At 36.4% G+C, this 21,716-nt stretch overlaps 1 protein-coding gene across 9 annotated transcripts in view; it reads right to left on the bottom strand.

Moving 5' to 3' along the window:
* Positions 1-21,716, bottom strand: part of frmd4a (FERM domain containing 4A) — a 612,278-nt gene that overhangs the window by 4,380 nt on the left and 586,182 nt on the right. For all 9 annotated transcript variants that reach the window (XM_039761499.1, XM_039761500.1, XM_039761497.1 and 6 more), the window contains exons 14-22: positions 19,803-19,944; positions 12,476-12,609; positions 11,565-11,687; positions 9,822-10,050; positions 9,047-9,103; positions 8,717-8,954; positions 8,065-8,229; positions 6,029-6,876; positions 5,397-5,493 (exon numbers count right to left, since the gene is read on the bottom strand). In XM_039761499.1, coding sequence (XP_039617433.1) covers positions 5,397-5,493; positions 6,029-6,876; positions 8,065-8,229; positions 8,717-8,954; positions 9,047-9,103; positions 9,822-10,050; positions 11,565-11,687; positions 12,476-12,609; positions 19,803-19,944 — 2,033 coding nt within the window. The remainder of the gene's footprint in view (positions 1-5,396; positions 5,494-6,028; positions 6,877-8,064; positions 8,230-8,716; positions 8,955-9,046; positions 9,104-9,821; positions 10,051-11,564; positions 11,688-12,475; positions 12,610-19,802; positions 19,945-21,716) is intronic.

Genomic DNA, 21,716 nt, shown 5'->3' with positions numbered 1-21,716 from the left:
ATCATGAACATTAATGATTGGGATGGAGTCTTCAAACAAAACATAATAACCTGTACACAAGAAGATGTAAAGCTAGTTTTAGAAAAACTGAAAGTGCACCATTAGTTGAATCAAGCAAAAGTGATGACAATGTGAATTGGTCATCAGATGTTGACACAGAAAGGGAAACTGATGCATACAGCACTGTATGACTGAACCGCCACGATATGAATATGGTTACCTGAAGGTTGATCGTGATGCAATTAGGGCAACTGATTGCTATTAAGTAGAAGGACAAGAAAGACATCAGTCCCCTAAGCCTGTTCAAAATGCATTAACTATCAATGTTCATACCAGGGGAAATGTAAAAGTCACTAAGCCTTGTGCTGTGGTAGCCTACAACACAACAAGGGATGCGTTGATTGTGTGGTTCAGGATCTGACATTCTACACCCTCATGTGAAAACAACAGAAAAAGTACTCTGAAAAGTGCAAAAAGAAACATGCTTCTGCTGTCCCAACTGCAACATTGGGCTGTTGCTTGGTGACTGCTTCAAAACATATCACATAAAGGACGTGTACTAAATCTGCATCAGTACAGCATGTTTCTGTAGTAACATTTTGTTACCATTGGAAAAAAAATTAAAGTGTTTGACTCATTTTCCTAGTGGTAAGCATTTCTAAGGAGGATACTATAATAACATTCTTCCATTTAATTATTATCATTTAGTAGAAGTAAGATCATTTCATTTACTTTCAACAATATACATGGCTGGTAGAAGGTAGACAGAGTGTGTAGACCTGATTCAATATGTTCGCAGCATGAGGTGCAAGTTGAGTGCTACAGTCAGGAACAGAAATAACATACAGAATAAAACTAAATGGAGTCCATTTCCCCCCTTTATAGTTTTAGAAAAAATATAATACAGGTAACCTTAATACTTATTTTTTATTACATCTTTGTTTTAGGCATCATGTGTCAAAGCCAGCAAACAACTAAAGCATAGACTGTGTGTGACACTCATGTTGGCTGGGGTGGCAAAATGTACACTGCTCACACAGAAAATGTGCTTTATAATGGTGATTTTAAAGATGTTACAGTAACAGGAAAATCAGGAACACTGTGGTTATTATCCACTGTCACTAATGAGAAAGGAAATCAGCTTTTGTTTGCTACAATGAAGGTTTAAGAATGAACCGGAACAGGATCAGAAACAGAATGATACTTTCAGACTGTTGGAAATTATTCTTAACAATCTGTTTATAGTACAGTACAAAAAGCAGAGCAGTGACATGAATAAATCTGTCATAAACTGGGACAAGAAGGGGTTTGTCTAAGAAGTAGAAGGCTGCTCAATTTATTGAAGAAGATATATGCTAACAATCCAAATATAATGAAAAAGTTGACTGTGGAAGTGATGTGCAAAAACAGATTTACAATATTTGTCAGCATTGCATAGGGTGTCTGGAAAAAGCACAATGCCAGAATTAGTGCAATGAAAAATAAGAAACCAATGTTTTACGACTGAATGTCATTTTCTCAGTTTGAAAAGTCTTTATTTAAATACATTCATATTATTTATTATATCTAAATAGTGACATTTAATCTGACAGAAATGGTGATAATTAGTGATTCCCCTTGAACCAAAAATTGATATCTTAATGTTTCATTTGAAAATAATGTAATTAGTGAATTAAATTTGAAAATCAGGAGACATGTACTTTTCAATAAATATGTAACATTTAAGAATTAGGCAGCTACAGTTCTACTTTTGCAGTATATCTTTGTACAGACTGAACAATGTTTAGATCCCAGTACATAAATATACTCTATATTAAGACAAAGACAGGGACTTAGAAGGTCTCAGTTTATAAGAAAGGGAGAATGGCAATGACATTACATGTTCTACACTCTGGCACCACCCAGACGACTAAGGGCTCATTTATACTTCACGCTCAGAACGCGTACGCGCCCGCATCATGGCTGCCACGCGTTCCCAGCGTTCATTTCACGCGTCCTCTGAGCAGGTCCTCAGAAATTAAGGCGACGTGTGCGCAAGTTACAGTACCAGCAAAAAGTCGGGGGCGCAGTGTGCTAAAAGTCGGAACGTGACGTCAGAGTCTCTGTTTACTATCTACATGTGACAGCAAGCCTCTATGGAGATCCTTCGGGGATCGATGTGTGCACTTTGCTGTTTGATGAATGGCTCAAATACAGAGCTATACATTATGTAGCCGATGTGAAGTTACAAAAAAAAATTAAAAGAGATGGCACAAAAGATGGTATGTGAGACTTGTATCGTGTCATTTATATATGTCTTTTTTATTTTTTAATTTTTGCAACTTAACAACGGTAACATAATGTATAGCGTTATATTTGAGCCACTGAGAAAAAAATAAAGGACACGGTGAAAATGTGTATTTTGTGATTAAAGTGGAAATTTCGGCTTTAATCTCGAAATGTCCACTTTAACCTCGTAGTTTACTTTATCATTAAAGCAGATGGTCGTAAACGTCATCCCAGTTTTTATCGCTCGAGCTTCTTGGACCTGACAGCAGGTAAAGTAAAACAATAAAAAATAGACGGCACAAAAGATGGTATGTGAGACTTTTAAAATGTATCGTGTCATTACGATCGGGAATATGCGACGCTTGAATATAAAAGCACCACGAATGCATCTGTATGTCGGCATTTTGCTTCAGCAGCGGAAAGCAGCAATAGATCGCCAAACAGAACAAATTAAATGTATGATATTCCAACTCTCTGCACATTTAGAATCTTTAGATTTGTACTTGATACCACTTTCATGATGAAATGCATTAAAATGTGTATGTTACATTTTACATATAATTTTGTTTAAATAATGAATACTGTTAATAAATACACACATGGGGGAATAATTACACACATAGGGGTGTCACGGTGGCGGAGCGATAGCACTGCTGTCTCGCGGGGAGTTATGTTGCTGGTATTCCACACTGTGCTCCGGTTTCCTTCCAAAGATATGCAGATTTGGAGATTTGGTGCCGCTAAAATGACGCTAGTGTATGTGTGTGCTTGTATTCACCTTGCGAAGGGCTGAGGCCTCATCAAGGGACTGTTTCTCACTCGTGCCCAATGCTTCCTGGAATGGACACATACATCCCTGGATTTATGGATTTAAATCAATAAACATCCTTTTCAGAGATATTGCGGTAAGGTGTCATCAGAATTTAATAGGTGTTTTAGGCAATTCACAACACAGAGAAGCTGAACCTGTTCTCACCGCGATAATATCTCGCACTGCCACCTGGTGGATTCCTCCAGATTTACGTAAAGTACGCGCGCAAGTATAAACACTACAACGCTTGCGTAGCAGGAGCGTCCGCTGCAGCATGCGTCGCGTGAAGTATAACTCCGGCCTAACTGAGCATAATGTGCTGTTCTCCCAACAAATGGCACTGTTATGTAAACATTAAATTAGTAAACATGCTTCAATAATTTAAAAGACTGTCAAAATGTTTATAGCAAACTTAACTTAGTTGCAATAATCAAAGGTTTCCTATTTTCCATGACAAATTCAATGCAATTTTTCATCTAGAGAAACATTTCTGTTTTGAGTATATGAACTTTTCTTTATGCCTGTTACTACTAGCTGGTCTCTGGGTTGCTTGATTAGGCCGGCAATGTTCAAGTCATACCTGATGGCTATAGTTCTTTTAAGTGATACAATTGTTCATTTTTTGTGATGCGATTTAAATGTTGTGTGAACCTGTATATCTTATTATTTTAGAGTAGTCATCACCATTATCAATATACTGTATACTATACAATGTAGCACTTTGCCCATTGAACAAAGCCTGGAAACTTATGAATATTCACATTAATTTGAGGTTAAGACATCTTTTACTGTTACTCTTGGGTGAGTGTACTAGATGACGACAGTTTTATAGATCTTTGTTTTGCGTGATTTTTTAATAACACTATTCAGTTGACATTTTATCATCACTGGGGCTGGTAGATTAATACATTTTGAAATGCAGTCTTTCCTGCACATGAGGTTTACTAGAGACTATCTCCTTGCCGTGGCTGCTCTCTAAGACCATTGCACCAACGTTCCATGGTTCCTTCAATGCAGCCCTAAGGATCTTTATTCTGCCCAGTCTCCTGCTTTCCCATACTGATGGCTGGCACCAACTCTCACCGCTCACTTGGAGTCTGAGGCAACATTACTTGCATTCACCTTCCCCAACTCAGTGAGCCAATCCAAGACAGAATTCTTATTTAACCTGCCACATGCCACATATTCAGGTTAATGTATTTAAGCAGAGGAACAAGTCTTGTACATTTTGCTCTTTAAGTGCATTTATCATCTCTCGCTGCCTTTCTTTTTCACTCAGTCTGTCTTACATACTCACACACAAACTTCCAAACTCTTTATGACTTCTCAGGATGGCTCTGCTTCATCTGACAGCATCTTTCTCCCAGGTCCATGTGACCCCACCACAATTTACATGTGAAATACACACTGAGCCCCACAATGTCATATAACAAGAATAAGCTCACTGCTTGAAATGTTTATTTCTCTGCATTCTATTTGTAAAAATACATTTCCTTGTTAAGTATGCGGTCTTTACAGTTTATCAACCCTCTAGCCTTTCTTTCACTATGAGTTTAGACAGCCACATGTTGGCCACATGCTCTAGTAGAAACAAAACTTATGTGAACGAGTCTACATTTGAAAAGTCTACCCTTTTCCACTGGACACAGGTCTTCCTGTTTCACTGAAAACCGCTTTTCAACTGAAAATACAAACATGGTCTGCTCCTGGAAGTGATGTGTGAACTGTATTACCTAAGAATGAATGGAACTGAAAATATCAACCAATGTAACTCTGTGTCATAATGGTTACCAAACGTCTACCCTTTCTATGGTAACACAAAAGATAGACAGGCTAGAGTTAACTAATTTTCAGCATTGCACAGGTTATACCAGTTTCCATTCTTCAAAGTCTATCTAGTGAAATCAGTATTAAAATACAACAAAATTTAGTATATTGTATTTTATTCACAGCCTTTAGGTAATCAAATACTTGATTTGAAGTAACTGTCAAGGTTTCTGTTTGCAACAAAGTATAGATATACTGTATTAGTTGTTCCCTGAAGATGGCCCATTTATAATTTTCTGAAATTTCCTTTTTTTCACACTTTTAACTAATCTAAACTTTAAATTTAAACCTCTAGAAGTTTACTGCTTACCTTTCACCATTGTAGGTCATTCATTGCATTTCAACTGATTAAATCTGAAGAAAAACTGAGGTGTTCTAAAACTTTTGACCAGTAGTGTAGAATAAAACTGCTAGCACTAAATCTGTAATCTGTACAACACATTAAAAAACTTGTTTCTTGTTCATTTGTAGGGAATATATGATGACTTACCCACTCTGCCAGCTTAAGAGATGTTGTGGACTGCTGGGAGGCGATGCTACAAGTTCACTAGATGGTGTCATGCTCCTCTGACTGCGAGGGGAGGCAGCTACAGGGTATACAGACACAAAGGATCAAAAATGTATCTAGTCAAGTACATGGCACTTCACTCGTCTTTTTTAATGCAGTGACACCTACTCCCTAAAAGAAGAGTATTAAAAACCAGAAGGCTGCATGTTCAAGCAAAAGGAGTGAGCAATGTGACCAAGAGAAACATAAAGCATATTATGCTAACACCTATCTAGTCTTCCACATACCATCTTTGACATCAAACCTCAGGAATTAATATGGCTGGCTTTGAACAAATGTAAAATTCAGACACAATATTGTATCACATTTTAATAGGATTATATAGATTTTTCCATAAAAAGTAAGTTTTTAAAATTGATCATCATTTATAGTTTTTGTCATTTAAACCCAGGAGTGAATTAAGTACATTTTAAATAAAGAACATTGCATATTAGTTAATTATAAAGCTCCATAAAAATCATTTTGCACAATGTTCAACATGAATGCTATCACTATATGTAAAAGAGCAGAGAAATGGAGCAGCAAAACATGAATGAGGGCTCAACTATACCTACCTGCTGAAGTACTGGAGAAGGGTGGTATCCTGGATCCCCGGCTCTGTGCCAAATATGAGCCCTGTAGTGTGCTATATTGGGAGCTGCTATCTGAAGAATTTGAACTTGTGTGAGACAGTCTGTTGTGCTCTTTAAGGGATGCTGATGAGCGCTGGTACCAGCACCTAAGCTCATCAGACACAGCAGTCCTATTACTGCCCTCCCTTCCCAGTGAGGGAGTCCTTACAATCTGGGAGCGTGAGGGAGTTAATCGACCACTTCCTTCTCCATCCTCCCCATGCCAGCTGTCTTTGTACATCCCACCAGCAGTATAAGAGTTTGAAGTTTTAAACTGTGCTTTTACACTGTAGTGTCCCTCTTGGTCATTCTCCAGACTGCGCACCACCAGTGGTGTTGGGCTTCCTTCTATGTACAAAGGGTACTCCTTGATCCGGTACTGCGAGGATGGCTGGCTCTGGCTATGCATGTAAACTCCATGCTGTGTTCCACCATTTTTTGCAGCCAAATTGGGCATGCTACCAGAATTTGATGATCCAAGGTTCCCTGCTGATTTGTGCCGCTGTCTTTGTCTCTGCCTAGCTTTGGATGGGGAGTCCTCAGCAAGGGTCGAATAATTGTGGCTTCCCTGGGCTGGGTAATAATGCTCCGAACTTGAGTGGCTGGTGCAAGAAGAACAGTCATCTAGGGGGTCAGAACCATTGCTGCTGCGTGCTCTGGGTGTATAGAAATCAGGGCTCCCTGTGTCGTTCTCAGAACCCAAAAGTTTGCCTTGTGATTCCAAGCTGGAACTTCTATGTCTAAAGTGCTGTGCTAAACTGTGCAGTCGAGTTGGGCTGATATCTACTGATCTGTAAGAAGAGTTAAAAATATGTTTATATTTCATGCACCCAAAACAATAGAAAAGGAAAAAAAACTGTGGAGCTCTCCCATGTAAAACATAATTCAGCTGTTCACAGACAAAATTTCTTTTTTTCTTTTTCTTTTTGCAAAAGAGGTCTTTTCTGCTATGACCATATACCCGCACTGGCATTATCACTCATTAGTATAACATATGAACTATAATCAAAACAACTTAACACATTTCCTGCGACTTGTCAATGTTATCATTCACTTTACTGAACAGCTTAGATTGCCCCTTTCCAGAGATGAGTTATGCATCAAACCCTGGCTATCTTTATTGTCTTTACTGAAGCAGAAATCTTTGAGACATATCTTGAGGCCAACGGCTAAGGATTTTTAATGTTGTGATAATAGAGTATGTCTAATTACTTTTTGTTCTTTTGACAGCGCTAAATTCCCTAATGTTTAAATGCATTTTTGACCACGTTGACAATTAATCAATTAATTATTCAACTATCATTCAGAATATAACATTAAAATGTGGATGCTTAAAAAAAAAAAGTAAAAATTTTCAGTCCAGGAATCTTCCCATACCTTCCTATAGCAATACGGTATCAATTCACAGCAAGCTGTAGCAGTCACAGTCCAACAGAATGTCAGAATTAGGTCCACTAAATCTTGATCTAAATGTAGAGTGGTTTCATTTCCCATAAGTAAATGTATCAGAACAAAGCAACCAAGGAACCAGTATCACATGGTTCACACTGGCTATGCATGTAAACTCCGGGCTAAATTTATATAAGATCAAGAACCAAGAAATAGTATCAAAGTAAAATCATAGCTCATAAAGGAAAGGTTTTTTCAGAAAGACAACAAGTTATAACTTAACATCATGAAAAGATATGTATCGATTTTAAGTGTGGTTCTTTTTTTCCTGGTTTTTATCTGCCAGGGTGAAAATGTTTACATGGTAGAAGCTTTCCAAGGGCTACTCTGCTATTTTTATTTGTAAAAAGTGAAACCAGCTGAGCACCTCTCATTGATAATATACATTTGGTCACCCAACTGTTCATGCATAATACTTTCAAAATTATATGCTAGCAATTCCGTCCAATTCTTTTTTCAGTGTCATGAATTTAATTATAAACTATTTTAAACACCCTCTTTTTCTAAGACAAAACAAATAGTTCACTTACCTAGTGGAATGGATGTAATGCGGACTGCGTACCCGTAGATCTGGTGTTGATGGCATACTTGACTGGGAATTCCAGTGTTGGAGGCTTCTGATTGGGCTATTCTGTAAGGAATTGCTCACTCCAGCTTCTGCACAGCTTCCTGAACTAGGAAAGCGCTTGTGATTGCTGAAAGATTCATACATGACTTTACTCAATTACTCCAGAGCAACAAAAAAAAAAGTCCTTTTTCTGACCAATAATTCCTGCTTGAACTTTATTATCACTATGGTATTTTAATAAAAATCACACGCTAAAACTGAGGGCCTAACATTGCAAGTGCTGTTTGGCCTCAGATACAATTTCCACAGTCTTTTTCAACCATATTCATTCAGCATACTGAAAAAAGTATTCCAAAGTGACACCACAGAATCAACAAACACATTTACAATAAAACAGCACATTAACAGTAGCAGTAAAATAGGTGTTTTAGCAAATGCAAAACGATACCTTTTGAATACAGTATACATCATAAGTCAGCAATAATTCAAAGAAAAAATATAGTACAATCATATATGAATGGGTTTAAGCCCATCACTATTTTTTTTTTTGCTTTTTAGGTATTATCTTTTTTGACTCTAATGTAACCTGAAGGCCAGTAACAAAGAAAATTTACCTAGAATGACTGTGAGAAGAACGCTTCTTGACTTTCTCGTATGGCTCATCTAAAGATGACTCGCTCCACATTTTGGGCTTGATAGGAGATTTGTCATAATCGCTACGCTGGTAGTGCAAGTGCCTCAGCCCCTCAAGGGACTGTGGAGGTGCTGGCCGGCTATGGGACGGGGGACGGGGAGGCAGGCCTTTGTGCGGAGATGCAGCTGGAGAAAAGGTGTTGGTCACCTGAGAATCATCTGTCAAATACAAACATTCATCACAAATTAAAATCATCTGTCACATTATGATGTTTTTTTTCTTTTAATTTTTAAAATTAAAATTTCCATACCATCTTCAAGAACAAGAGCATCGGATAAGGAACTGTCTTCAGAGCCAATGTTTGCTTCTGTGAGAAAAAAAAAGGAAAAAAAAAAAAAAACTTGCACTAAATCTTATGAATAAATGATATATTTGGTTCATATTTACTAGAAATGCAAGCATGGTTGGTCATTTCTTTAATATAATGTAGATGAAAATGTGTTGAATCTTTGCTGGCATGAGCCAGTCTAAATTTTTAATGTATTTATATAAAATGCAAAGTTGACTGATTCACTCATCAACAGCTACTAATTCCTGTTTACCTACAAATGCTGAAATTTGATAGAATCGTACCTTAGAGAGGTAAGCATCCGCTAAGAAAGAACATATCAATATATCAATATTTAGGGGTAAACATCCCAAAGCAAATAAAAAAATGAATGTCTCAAAATGTCAACACTTTGCCTGGTTTAATTGAAACTTGAAGAAAATTGGCCAAGATGTGCTTATTTGTCAAAATTTATTGATAAAAATGATAACTTATAGCAAGTGGGCTATTTTTAGGAACCACTTTCTTTATCCGTCTTAGCGCAGGAAAATAGAGCTTGCAGTTCATGCAAATGAATGCTGTCAGCACAACAGTGTCACTGACCAGGCTGATGCTTTTATTATGCAGAGGAATATGGCTGCCCTATTGGAAGTGAAGTGGTTAAAAATTTCACAAAGTTCTTAGAAGACATACAAGTATATTTATCATCATCATCAGCAGCATCATCATCATCATCAAGTGAAGTCCCTTCACACACCTTCTATAATAAGAGATGCCCGCTGAGTGGGCTTTTTCCCAGATTTGATACGATATTCATTAATCGCATTCTCTATGTCCTGAAGCTTCTTCAGTGCATTCAGATAAGAGGTCTTCCGTTGTTTCTTTAACTTTTTGCTAACACCAGGATCGCTAGCAAGTCTTCGAGCTGCCTCTGTGATCTGGGACTGAATGGCAAACTCCCTTTCTAGACGCTCCAGCTCTGCCTCCTGCCATTTTGAGAGAAAGAGAAAATATTTCTTTAGGCTAAAAACCTAAATTACATTTGTCTCACTTGCTTCGGTCTACAAAGGCAATTAATTCTGAAAACAAAATGATAAAAGAATGATAGATACTGTCAGCAAACAAGTTTTGTGAATATTTTCAAGTAAGATTATTACATAATCACATCTGCTTAATACAGCTGCATAGATCATATGGCTCTCATAAAGAACAAAACTACACAAATTAACTTTAGATAAATCTTTAAAATATAACTTTGCTAATATTCTTAAGCACATTGTTTTCCAAAATCAAACAAAAATGTTGCTATAGTTACATGAGAAGGCTTTAAAGGGAATTACAGTAAATTAGTATTTTATTTTCGTATTTTACTCAATTTTACATTATTTAAATGTAAGCTGTAACCAAAAGCATAGAAAAGAGTGGAGGTATGCCAGAACATTCCATTGCAAATACCATAAAGGCCAAAATGAGGCAAAACACACAATACTTCTTTTCTAGAAGACTGCTCTTTATTGAAGAACAGTTAGACAGCAATATAATTTGTGGCCATATATCCAGACTGTAAGTACAAGAATGGTAGGGAATGACTAAATGAACAGTACTTTATTGTAACATTTGTAAAGAGATTTAATAATCTTACAGTATAAATAGTAGAAAATGTGATTCTGTTGTTCTTTTATCATTATTCTTATAATGAAACCACTTTTATACAATTACTGCATAAAAAAAACCCACAAAAAAACAAGCAAAGAAACACTGTCAAATATTTCTTAAAAGCAAAGAAAGAATTCTGCTCTAGTATGAAAACATAGGGTAGCTGATCAGTGGATTAAGACAATCTTTGCTCATTTATTTATACCACTTTACATAAGTGAAAGTTATTCAGTCTCATTTTTTTATGATGGCAAGTTATCTGGGTGGAGAGAGAGAAATGGAGGCCACTTACTCAGCAAATAATATGAACAAAGCTCAGGTACTTTGGGCCAGCGGCTGCTGTACCTCTGCCCAGATATTTCCAGTGACTGAAACTGGGCAGACATTCCCAGTCTTTATACATACTCTGGCTACAGGAGAAGGAAAATTCATACTTGGAAATGCACAAAAGTGAAAGAAAACAAGGCCTCATATTACTACTTAAGCACTTTAAAGAATATAAAATATTTTCCAAAGCCAAGTGTTAACTCTTCAGTTATAGCAAGCATTCTAGCTGCTTATTTCAAATGGATGCTTAGATTTTGCATGTGACTGAAAGGAAAATGAGTTGCATATTAATTAGGTGACTAGTTGTGCTCTTTCATGCAATTCCACAGTCTTGGGCTGAAATGTCAACCTGGTCAGTGTCTGAATGAAATTTCCATAGTATGTCAATGTTATGACATCACGGCCTGCTTCAGGCCCCCTGCTTGGTGGATAAAAACCTTCAATTTACATAGCTTTAGCCTACTGCCAACCATCTCAAGTGCTACAAAGACAAGCGATTTTTAAACAACTGCCTCACCTCTCCTTTGGGCAAGATTGTCTGCTCATCCAGTTTAAAGGCAGTGCCAATTTTTCGCCTCACTATAGGGAGTTGCTCACCAGGGTCCAAAGGATATTCCTTTGGCAATCTTCCTGTTAATTCCTGACAAAACAAAATGTCACATTTAACTCACATTAAGTAAAAAAAACATTAAAGATTTCAAATGCTTGAAAACTACACAATGTCTGAAGAGACATTATATATGTACACACACACAAAAATATTAGTATATTTGTGGAAAATGTAGCAATACCTAATGTAGCATTATTACAGAAGGTGCCTGGCTATGCACTCCTTACTTCTAATTTAAGGTATTTTTTTCTGAATTTTACATAGAATCCTCCTATTTGCATGAATGCTCCCATTTGGACTCCTTAAGGTTATTTGCTAGATGATTAAAACACCTGAAGACTATACACATTTACTTTACCATCTTTATGTAAAAATTCACAGTAGCCATGTCTAGTAAAATTTATTTGTTAAGGCATAACATAAAAGCATTTCACAGGAAGATTATCTGTTACACAAAAATGACAATACAGTACAGTGCTAATAAAGTACATAAAAAACAAGGACTTTGAAATGTACGTTAAAGACGTAACAATAACTATGAGAATCCCAAAAAAGTATATTTCTGAACATCTGAGAGTGTACAAACCAAAACTGAATAATATCCTTCCTTGTTTAAAGTGCTGAATATATTTCTCTTTTGGTTTTAGCTTTCAGTAAACCTCTCGTTTTGAAAATGGATAGATGGATAATGCAACTAATTCATTATTGATTTTACAAATTTAATATGAACACATAAAAATTTAAATAAAATGCAAGCACTTTTAAAACAAATTAACCAAAAGGTATATTTCAATTTTTGGCCACAATTTGCCTCTTACCGCTTCTCGTATACATAGTTTCTTCAGTTCTTCTATGCGCTGGCGCAGTGTCTCTTCCAGAGCTTCATGTCTGGATTTTAGAGCTGCAAGCATATCTTTCTTGGCAGATTGGGAGCTATCTGACTCCTGTGAACCTATTCAAACAAAGAACTAAAATTTTTAGCTTTATGGTCTAACAGATTAACCTTATAGTACAGCTATTTCCCTGCTAACTAAATGTGTTGGTAAACATGTCTTTAAAACGTTCTAGAACAAAGTACCCATCCAAAAATCCCACCAATTAAGGTTTTGTTTATTATGTTTGTGATTGAAATACAGATTCTGACGTTGAGGCATTTCTGTTGAATGGAATTTCATGTTCTTAAATGTTGTGAGGCTGCAGGAGGAAATGAGGACAGTACGTCCCCAGAATGCAGTAAAGGAAGTGGAATCGTACTACACAAAAATATGACATTTCAATGTAGTTGATTATGAAGAAAGTCAAGAACAGTATGCCATTGTTTGCAGTTAACTACAATCCATAGCCAAAAGTAGAACAAGCAAGATCTGCACCTGTCCAGACAGCCAGGATGTTTGTAAGGAAGCAAATGGGAACACTGATAAGAGCAGCAAACTGTGGTTAAGGAAGAGAACAAAACAATTTTGAACAAACTAGCACTACACTTTCGTGTATGTGACATTTTAGTTATTCTTGCAAATACATTTTATCATTATAGTATTTAAAAAATTTACTTTAAGTAATTAATTCAGTAATGCTCCTTAATACCATTACATCATAAATGGGTTAAATGACAAAAGAATTGAAAGCTTGGAACATGCGATACAAAATAGTATAAAACAGTTTTGGAGAGTACTGCCTAATATAAACTGCTATTCACCCAGGTAAAGCATAAATACAATAATGTTTCAGCTCTCAAGTAAAAAAAAAAATATTCTCAGCTCTTAGTCATAGGTTTCCATCTCAGACACGACTGTTATCACCCTCTTACTGCTGGGCTTTGAGGTCAGCTTCTCTCATGCTACAGTACAGAATGTGATGTAATTGGACAAAGGAAACTGGAAAGTGCATGGAGTTATTTGTGTATTATACAAAATGCTAACTGCTTTGAAGGTAAAGGTTTACAGAATTGATAACTAAGGACTTAATTGTTGGACTTAGTTGTTAAGTAGGGAAAAAAATTCTTAATTTCTTTATATACACTTCAAAAGAAAAAACATGTTAATATATCAATGAAAAACTTAGCTCAGGACCTTTATTATTCAAAATGTTTTGTATTGTCACACTCTAAACCCACATAATTCAGTTCAGTGTTATAGGAGGTGGGGGGCTATCTATGCAGAAATAGGCACAAGGCATGACAGGGCTCCAATCTACCACTGTTGTGTTTTTAATTCTTTAAATTCCCAATGTAACATGTCCAAATTAAACATAAGAAATTTAACATTGATGTAAACAATAAATAAATAGATAAATAAATAAATATTTGGTATAGAGCTGTGTCAGCCAACATCTGTAAAATCAAAATGTGCCTTTAACCTTCTTTCCTTTTCAGCATGGAAATAACCTCAAACACACACACACACTCAAGAAAAGGATTATACTTGACCTATCGGGCGTACTAATTGATAATGTTCTTGACATAGTAAATTCGTCATTAGATACGGGGGTCTTCCCAGACTGTCTTAAGACTGCTGTAGTTAAACCCCTTCTTAAGAAACATAATCTTGACCCTCGGCTCTTGAAAATTTTAGACCCATCTCTAACCTGCCTTTCTTAAGTAAAATTCTAGAGAAGGAAGTCATTATGCAGTTAATTGATCACCTAAATAAACATGCTATTCTTGATAAATTTCTGTCAGGTTTTAGAACAAGTCAGTTATAGTAAATGATTTGCGAGTGAATGCAGACAGAGGCCATTTATCTGTTCTCATCCTTAGATCTGAGTGCTGCATTTGACACCATTGATCATAATATTCTTAGAAATCGCCTTAGTCAATGTGCGGGCTTTTCTGGCAGTGTCTTAAATTGGTTTGAATCCTACCTGGCAGGGAGAAAATTCTTTGTTAGTTGTGATAATCACAACTCAGACACATGATATCCGATATGGTGTTCCACAAGGCTCTATCCTGGGTCCGCTGCCCTTCTCAATCTACATGCTTCCGTTAGGTCAGATTATCTCGGGGCACAACATGAGCTACCACAGCTATGCTGATGACACACAGCTGTACTTATCAATAGCACCTGATGACCCCGATTCTCTTGATTCACTAACACAATGTCTGACTTGTATCTCAGAATGGATGAATAGTAACTTTCTCAAGTTAAATAAAGAGAAAACTGAAATCTTAGTGATTGGCAATAATGGATACAATGAGGCTATTAGAAATAAACTGGATACATTAGAATTAAAAGTCAAGACGGAGGTAAAAAGCTTAGGGGTAATTGTTGACTGTAATCTGAATTTTAAATCGCATATTAATCAGATCATTAGGACAGCATTTTTTCACCTAACAAACATAGCAAAAGTTAGACCTCTTATATCTTTGAAAGATGCTGAGAAATTAGTTCACGCATTTGTTTTCAGTCGACTAGATTACTGTAATGCACTCCTCTCAGGACTACCCAAAAAAGACATAAATCATTTGCAATTAGTGCAGAATGCAGCTGCTAGAATCCTAACTAGGAAAAGAAAATCCGAACACATTTCTCCAGTTTTAATGTCACTACACTGGTTACCTGTGTCATTCAGAATTGACTTTAAAATTCTGCTTATTGTTTATAAAGCCTTAAATAATCTCGCCACATCTTATATATTGGAATGTCTGACACCTTATATTCCAAATCGTAACCTCAGATCCTCAAATGAGTGTCTCCTTAGAATTCCAAGAACAAAACTTAAAAGAAGTGGTGAGGCGGCCTTCTGCTGCTATGCACCTAAAATCTGGAATAGCCTGCCAATAGGAATTCGCCAGGCTAATACAGTAGAGCAGTTTAAAACACTGCTGAAAACATATTACTTTAACATTGCCTTTTTATAACTTCAATTTAACTTAATCCTGATACTCTGTATGTTCAATTCATCATAATAACTATTCATGGTGGCTCTAAAATCTGTACTGACCCCTACTCTCTCTTCTGTTTCTTTTTCCGGTTTCTTTGTGGTGGTGGCCTGCGCCACCTCCACCTACTCAAAGCTTCATGATGCTCCAACAATGATGGATGGATTAAAAGGCAGAAGTCTACGTGACCATCATTATCATCAAGTCCTTCTGTGAAAACCCTAAATCCAAAGAGGACTGTTTCATTTATGTTAGGTAGAATGCCCAGAGGGGACTGGGCGGTCTCATGGTCTGGAATCCCTACAGATTTTATTTTTTCTCCAGCCGTCTGGAGTTTTTTTTTTGTTTTTTCTGTCCCCCCTGGCCATTGGACCTTACTCTTATTCTATGTTAATTAATGTTGACTTATTTTGTTTTCTTATTGTGTCTTTTATTTTTCTATTCTTTATTATGTAAAGCACTTTGAGCTACTGTTTGTATGAAAATGTGCTATATAAATAAATGTTGTTGTTGCTAACAAATATTTAAATGTTTATCTATATTATTCAAGAATTGTGAAACTTTTAAAAATACATGAGACAGACAACACATTATCTTCAAGCTGAATTTGTCTTGTCCTATTTCTCACAAAAATTTCAGAGAACAGAGAAAATATAAAGAAAACTTTGAATTGAGTATTAATTTAAAACAGCATTCAGGATGCAATTTCCTATAAATAATGATATAAATTTTCAGAATGTATAATTTGTTAGGACTTTATTTTAATGAGAAGACATCTATAAAACTGGAAATATCTTCTGTTAACACTGTCATGTTGACCAGCTCATCACCTGAATGCAAATGTGCCTTTATAGCTGTGCTTAATGTTAAAGAAATGTCTGCAATTCAACATCACTTGCTTTATTAATTTTTCAGAAATGGTCTTCAGCACCTTTATGAATTTTAAAATGTCTAATTTCTCCAGACCATCATATCTCCTTCATGGTTCCACTACTTATTTTGGGGAAAAAGATGCAATACGTTTTGGTTAGCCTTTCTTCTGTTCTATTGATGTTTTCAAGGAAATGCCTTGTGTCTTTCTACAATGAATTTTAACACATGCTGTAGCTTTTTAAATCTTCTGAATGCAGTTGTAGCAGATCTGCAACTAAACTACATCATGGTCTTGGTAGTACAGGGTGCAGGACAAGAATGTATTCTGGACAGGGTGCAGCTTCACTGCTGGGTACACACATTCACATCACCCACACTAAGCCAATTTAGAGTAGTCAATTAAACTAATACACATCCCTTTGTTGATGTGAAACAAAACCCAAACTCTATATGGACAAAAGATCAGACCTGGAATTCAAATAGATGATGCCAAATCCATGAAGCAAAGTAAACCCATGCATTACCATGCTGCCCTGGTCATAACAATTAAAAATGAAACAGAAGGATTATACTTTAGCAAAGCCCAACACTAATCATGTGGTAAAAGTTTTTAAAAGACTTCAGTAAAAGTTGACTGCTTGAAGAGTACAAAAAATCATATTACAAAGCCTAACTTGCTTGCTTAAGGAAAGTAGAACACATTTGTGTGGTTCTTTAAAAATACTAGGCCTCTGCAGCAAAGTTATTTACAAATTCCTGTAACAATGAAGAAGGCCAGTGTTTAAGACGGTCATTACTACTCTTTAAAAGCAATAGCCTTGTGGGCCTTGCTTTGTCTATTAGCTTACTGTTCCAGTATATATGTCTACAGCAGCAAAAAGGAAACTTTGTGGAAACAATGCAATGTGCACATTTCAATGCTATCCTTTCAATTTTTGGAAATCCTTTTTTTTGTGTATATACTTGTAATGTCTACTGTTCACTGAAACTCTGGTCCATGCAGTATTTTTTCTCTATAGATACATCCTTTAATGTGAGAGTCGAGACTCATTTTATTGTGTCATTATTAGGCTTCTTGATTATTACTGATTCATTGCATTCTCATAATATTACCCAGAATAAAAAAAAATATTAACTGCATAGAGTCACAAAAAATCAAAAGAATACGCACATTTATTGTTAAAGATGTTGATACTACCACAGGGCAAATAGCTCCTCTTCAATAAGACATGACCGATCTTGAAATCTGTTGACAATTTTATCTATTCATCCATTATCCAACCTGCTATATCCTAACTACAGGGTCACGGGGGTCTGCTGGAGCCAATCCCAGCCAACACAGGGTGCAAGGCAGGAAACAAACCAAGGGCAGGGCGCCAGCCCACTGCAGACAATTTTATTGTAAATCTTAATATTTTAAATACTTTGCAGCACTATATCAATGAATTGTATTTGTTACTAGCAAATACCTGCGCTTCGCAGCGGTGAAGTACTGCCTTAAAATTTTTATTAAGAAGAAATTTAAACCTTTTTAAACTGAGGGAAATATATACCAATAATTATTTGTTAAGGATCTCTTTGTATACCACATTGTCAGTTCGGCCCTCTGGTTGTAATATGACCAAGCTGTGCGCTGAGCTTACTCTTGCGCATGCAACGTACAGTTGGCCATGTGAACAGTAATCTTGTTTCAAATCTCACAGGTTGGATTGCTGCTGTCATAATCAGTTTGAGTTTCACGGTTTGTTTCACGGACAGTATTTGCAGGACTTGTGTTGAAGTGACATTCGGCATCTATCAAGCATTGTAAGCATACAACCGGTTTCATTGATAACTTTGCATCCAGCTTTTGAGAGTTTAAACATTCAGAAACATCAAAGTGTCCACTACTGAAATCGTCATCTGTGAATCCAAGATGTTTAAGAGGCATTGCCGGTTGTTGAAAGGTGTAAAATATTTGGCCATTTCGGTACAATTGAAAGCGACAACCGAACAATTCAGCGGCAGCCATCAACTCACATGCAGAACCATAGGTGAAGGGCTTAAGCATTTCACTCTTATAGTGCTCCTGTGTAGTATAATTATCTCCTGTACCGTCATCAGTCCACACCTTGAACCTGTCCCAGTCATTCAATACATAAGCCTGATATGGCCATGCAATATGTAACAAAGAGAATGGAAAAGGCAGGATCCATCTCTGGGCATAGAAACCACTCGGTAAGTGACAGTTCTTTGATCGATGATGATCACCTCGATAGACATGTTAATGGGGGTACGGTTGGAACAATAAAGGAAATGGGTACCTGAACAATGTAAAGTAAGTCTAAAATACCTACACAATAACTATAATCATAATAATCAAACAATAAAACAGCAGAGAAGCTGTGGATTAAATAAAAAGGCTGCAGTTATCAGCAGAGAAACGTGAATCCCGTGGCGAAGCAAGAAAGGGAATGTAGAGACCGGAGCGACGGACGGCCTTATACAGGCAGGCAGCCAACAACGTGGGAGGCGTTGGGATGGGGGACCCAACGCCACCTCACATGGTGACCGAGCTGCAGGCTATGGACGTATATATGTACGTAAGTAGGATTCAGTTAGCGTTGGGAACCCGCGTACCAAATTTCTTGAAGATGGGCCCATAAGTAACAAAGACCACTGGAAAGTTCAATACGGCGGCTGACAGTGGCGTCATACCACCGAAATAAGCACGTACATCGGTTTCGGGTTAGTGCAGGGAAGCCGCCTACCAAATTTTGTGAAGATGGGGCCATAAATAAGAAAGTTCAACATAGCGAACGTTGTCGACCGTTATGACCGTCACGCGTATAATTTCGAAATGAAACCTGCTTAACTTTTGTAAGTAAGCTGTAAAGAATGAGCCTGCCAAATTTCAGCCTTCTACCTACGCGGGAAGTTGGAGAATTAGTGATGAACTTAATGATGCACACTGCACAGGTTTAGGAAATGATGCACATACTAAGTGCACCTCACAGTATTATGCACTGAAGGGGAACAGTTTTTTAAAAATGATGCCACCTGTTATCCTAGCATTGCTTAGTTCACAACATAATACATGAGAGAATGAGAAATTTACTTAACGATATTTTGATTTTCTGCTTCGTGCCCATTGTAGCTGGGATATTTTTGCTCCCTCCTACGACACTAAATTGCATTAAACAGTTTTACTAATTTTACTTTGTCGTCATACCCAATTTGTCACCATAATAGTCTGAAAGATAACACAGAGAGACTGAATCTGTCAGCTAGAAAGGAAAAAAAAATGGTTCCACAATCATTTAGCTTCATAAATAATTCAAACAGTATTGGTAAAATGACACAGCAACAATAACATATGTAAACACACGGACACTATACAATGTCAGAAACCTCACCTGATGACAGAAGACTGCCACTGCTGCCACTGATAATTTTTCCTTTGCTTCCCATATTAGCTAACTTGGATGTCTTCAGTGTTCCAGTTTCAGTCAGGTCAATAGCAATTTCACTTAGGCTTCTGGCTGCATGGATTTTTGACTACAACAGAAAAACCACATGTGAGTAAGGATGTCATTCACATCTATCTCACAAACCTCTTAATGACTGCTGCTGAGTACCAAGGATAACAGTTACTAAACTCAATCAAAGTATTGCCTCTACTAGATGTTACTAAGACCTAAATCTCTCAGATGCCAGACCCTGACAAAACAAAGTAACTTTTAAATGAGAATAATCACTTCATTAATAAGGACACCTTTATTATTGTTAACAAATAAAGACAAATGTTAGATTTTATAAGAAACTGTGGTTCAAGTTTTAATTTCTTTTTAAATTTGTGTTTATTGCTTGTAAATAATAAAATAGTGTGCTTTGAGGCCATACTACAGTTCATGGTCTTTATGATTACTGTAGGCAGTGTATCTTAACAACATAAGAATTATGACAAATGAGACAAAACTACTCAGTCAATCAAGTTTATTTGGTTAAGTGGTAGCTAAGTGTTCCGAATATCTCAGATATTTTTTGAAAGCATGTCATAGCTTCCTGTTTCAACTATATGACTCAGCAGTTTGTTCCAGTTTCCAATGACTCTTTGGGAGAAGAAATGCTTCCCGACTTCAACCTTAAATACATTTCCTCATAATTTCTACCAGTGTCCTAAGAATTTTGATTGGTGTAGGTTCCCATGCAATCAAGCTTTTATTCTCTTAGCCTACCAGAGTATGACAAATCCTTTATGCCTTTACTTGGTTGCTGTCCTTTTCCAGTGCTGCTATGTCATTTTTACTAGATGTGGTCACACTAGGGCCTTATATATTCTGAGCATGACACCCCTTATTTTGCAGTATACTCAATTATTCTATTAATACATTTACATAATATACAGTTACAGTTTTTTTATATACAGTACTATAGCTCAATATTTTATTTAAGACTGTTGGGTCAACATCCACCCCAATAACCTTTTTATTTAACCTGACCTATAATAGATATGCAGACAGTCATGAAGTACACTGAATTTTATTACAATTGCAACAGGTTGCCAAAATACTGAAGTTACAAAAATCAATTGAGAAACACAAAACAGAACATGCAAGTACTATGTTAAGAGGTATAACAGCTCTTTCCAAAAGGTAGATTACTTTTAGGAAGGTGCTACTACTGTTCAAATTTGAAACCTCTGTGAATAAGATAGCACATCAGAATTATAAATTGAGTCTACTGATTTAACTAGTACTGCCAAATAGGATTGTTGCTACAGGGGCATTTTTCGTTTTTTTATTGTGTATTTACCTGGAAAAGAAGTCAAATTTGACTCTAATTCAAATTAACATAATCTATAACTGTTGTACACAAGATGAATATATTACTTAACTTGTTCCATAACTATTTTAATGATCCAATAAGAGAGGTATGGTATTATGTTTTGTTTATACATGCTTAATAACCCAATATTAATACATTACTATTCTTGACTTCTGGATTATTATATTAGGTTTTTCAGTTTTAAAATTCTGACAAATGATATATGATTAAATCTTTCAGAAAGATGCTAAATGACTTCAAATAATACTTTGTCTAGACAACTTTGGTATTGAAAGATTAGAAATGTATGAGTGTTTAAAAGAACAAAACAGGCCACATTCCTCAATGCTAGACCCACAAAAGCATTACTGAACAACCTGCTATAATAAGTATGCAAGTACAATCCACAAAGCAGTTACCATGGGCAAGAACAATACAGTTCTCTAAAGTGAGAGGCTTAAGTAGTCTCAAAGAAGAATGAAGCACAGCATGCCATGTCTTCT

Source organism: Polypterus senegalus, chromosome 8, assembly GCF_016835505.1.
Source record: "Polypterus senegalus isolate Bchr_013 chromosome 8, ASM1683550v1, whole genome shotgun sequence".
Lineage (NCBI taxonomy): Eukaryota > Metazoa > Chordata > Cladistia > Polypteriformes > Polypteridae > Polypterus > Polypterus senegalus.
This window is presented reverse-complemented; position numbering and strand designations above follow the sequence as displayed.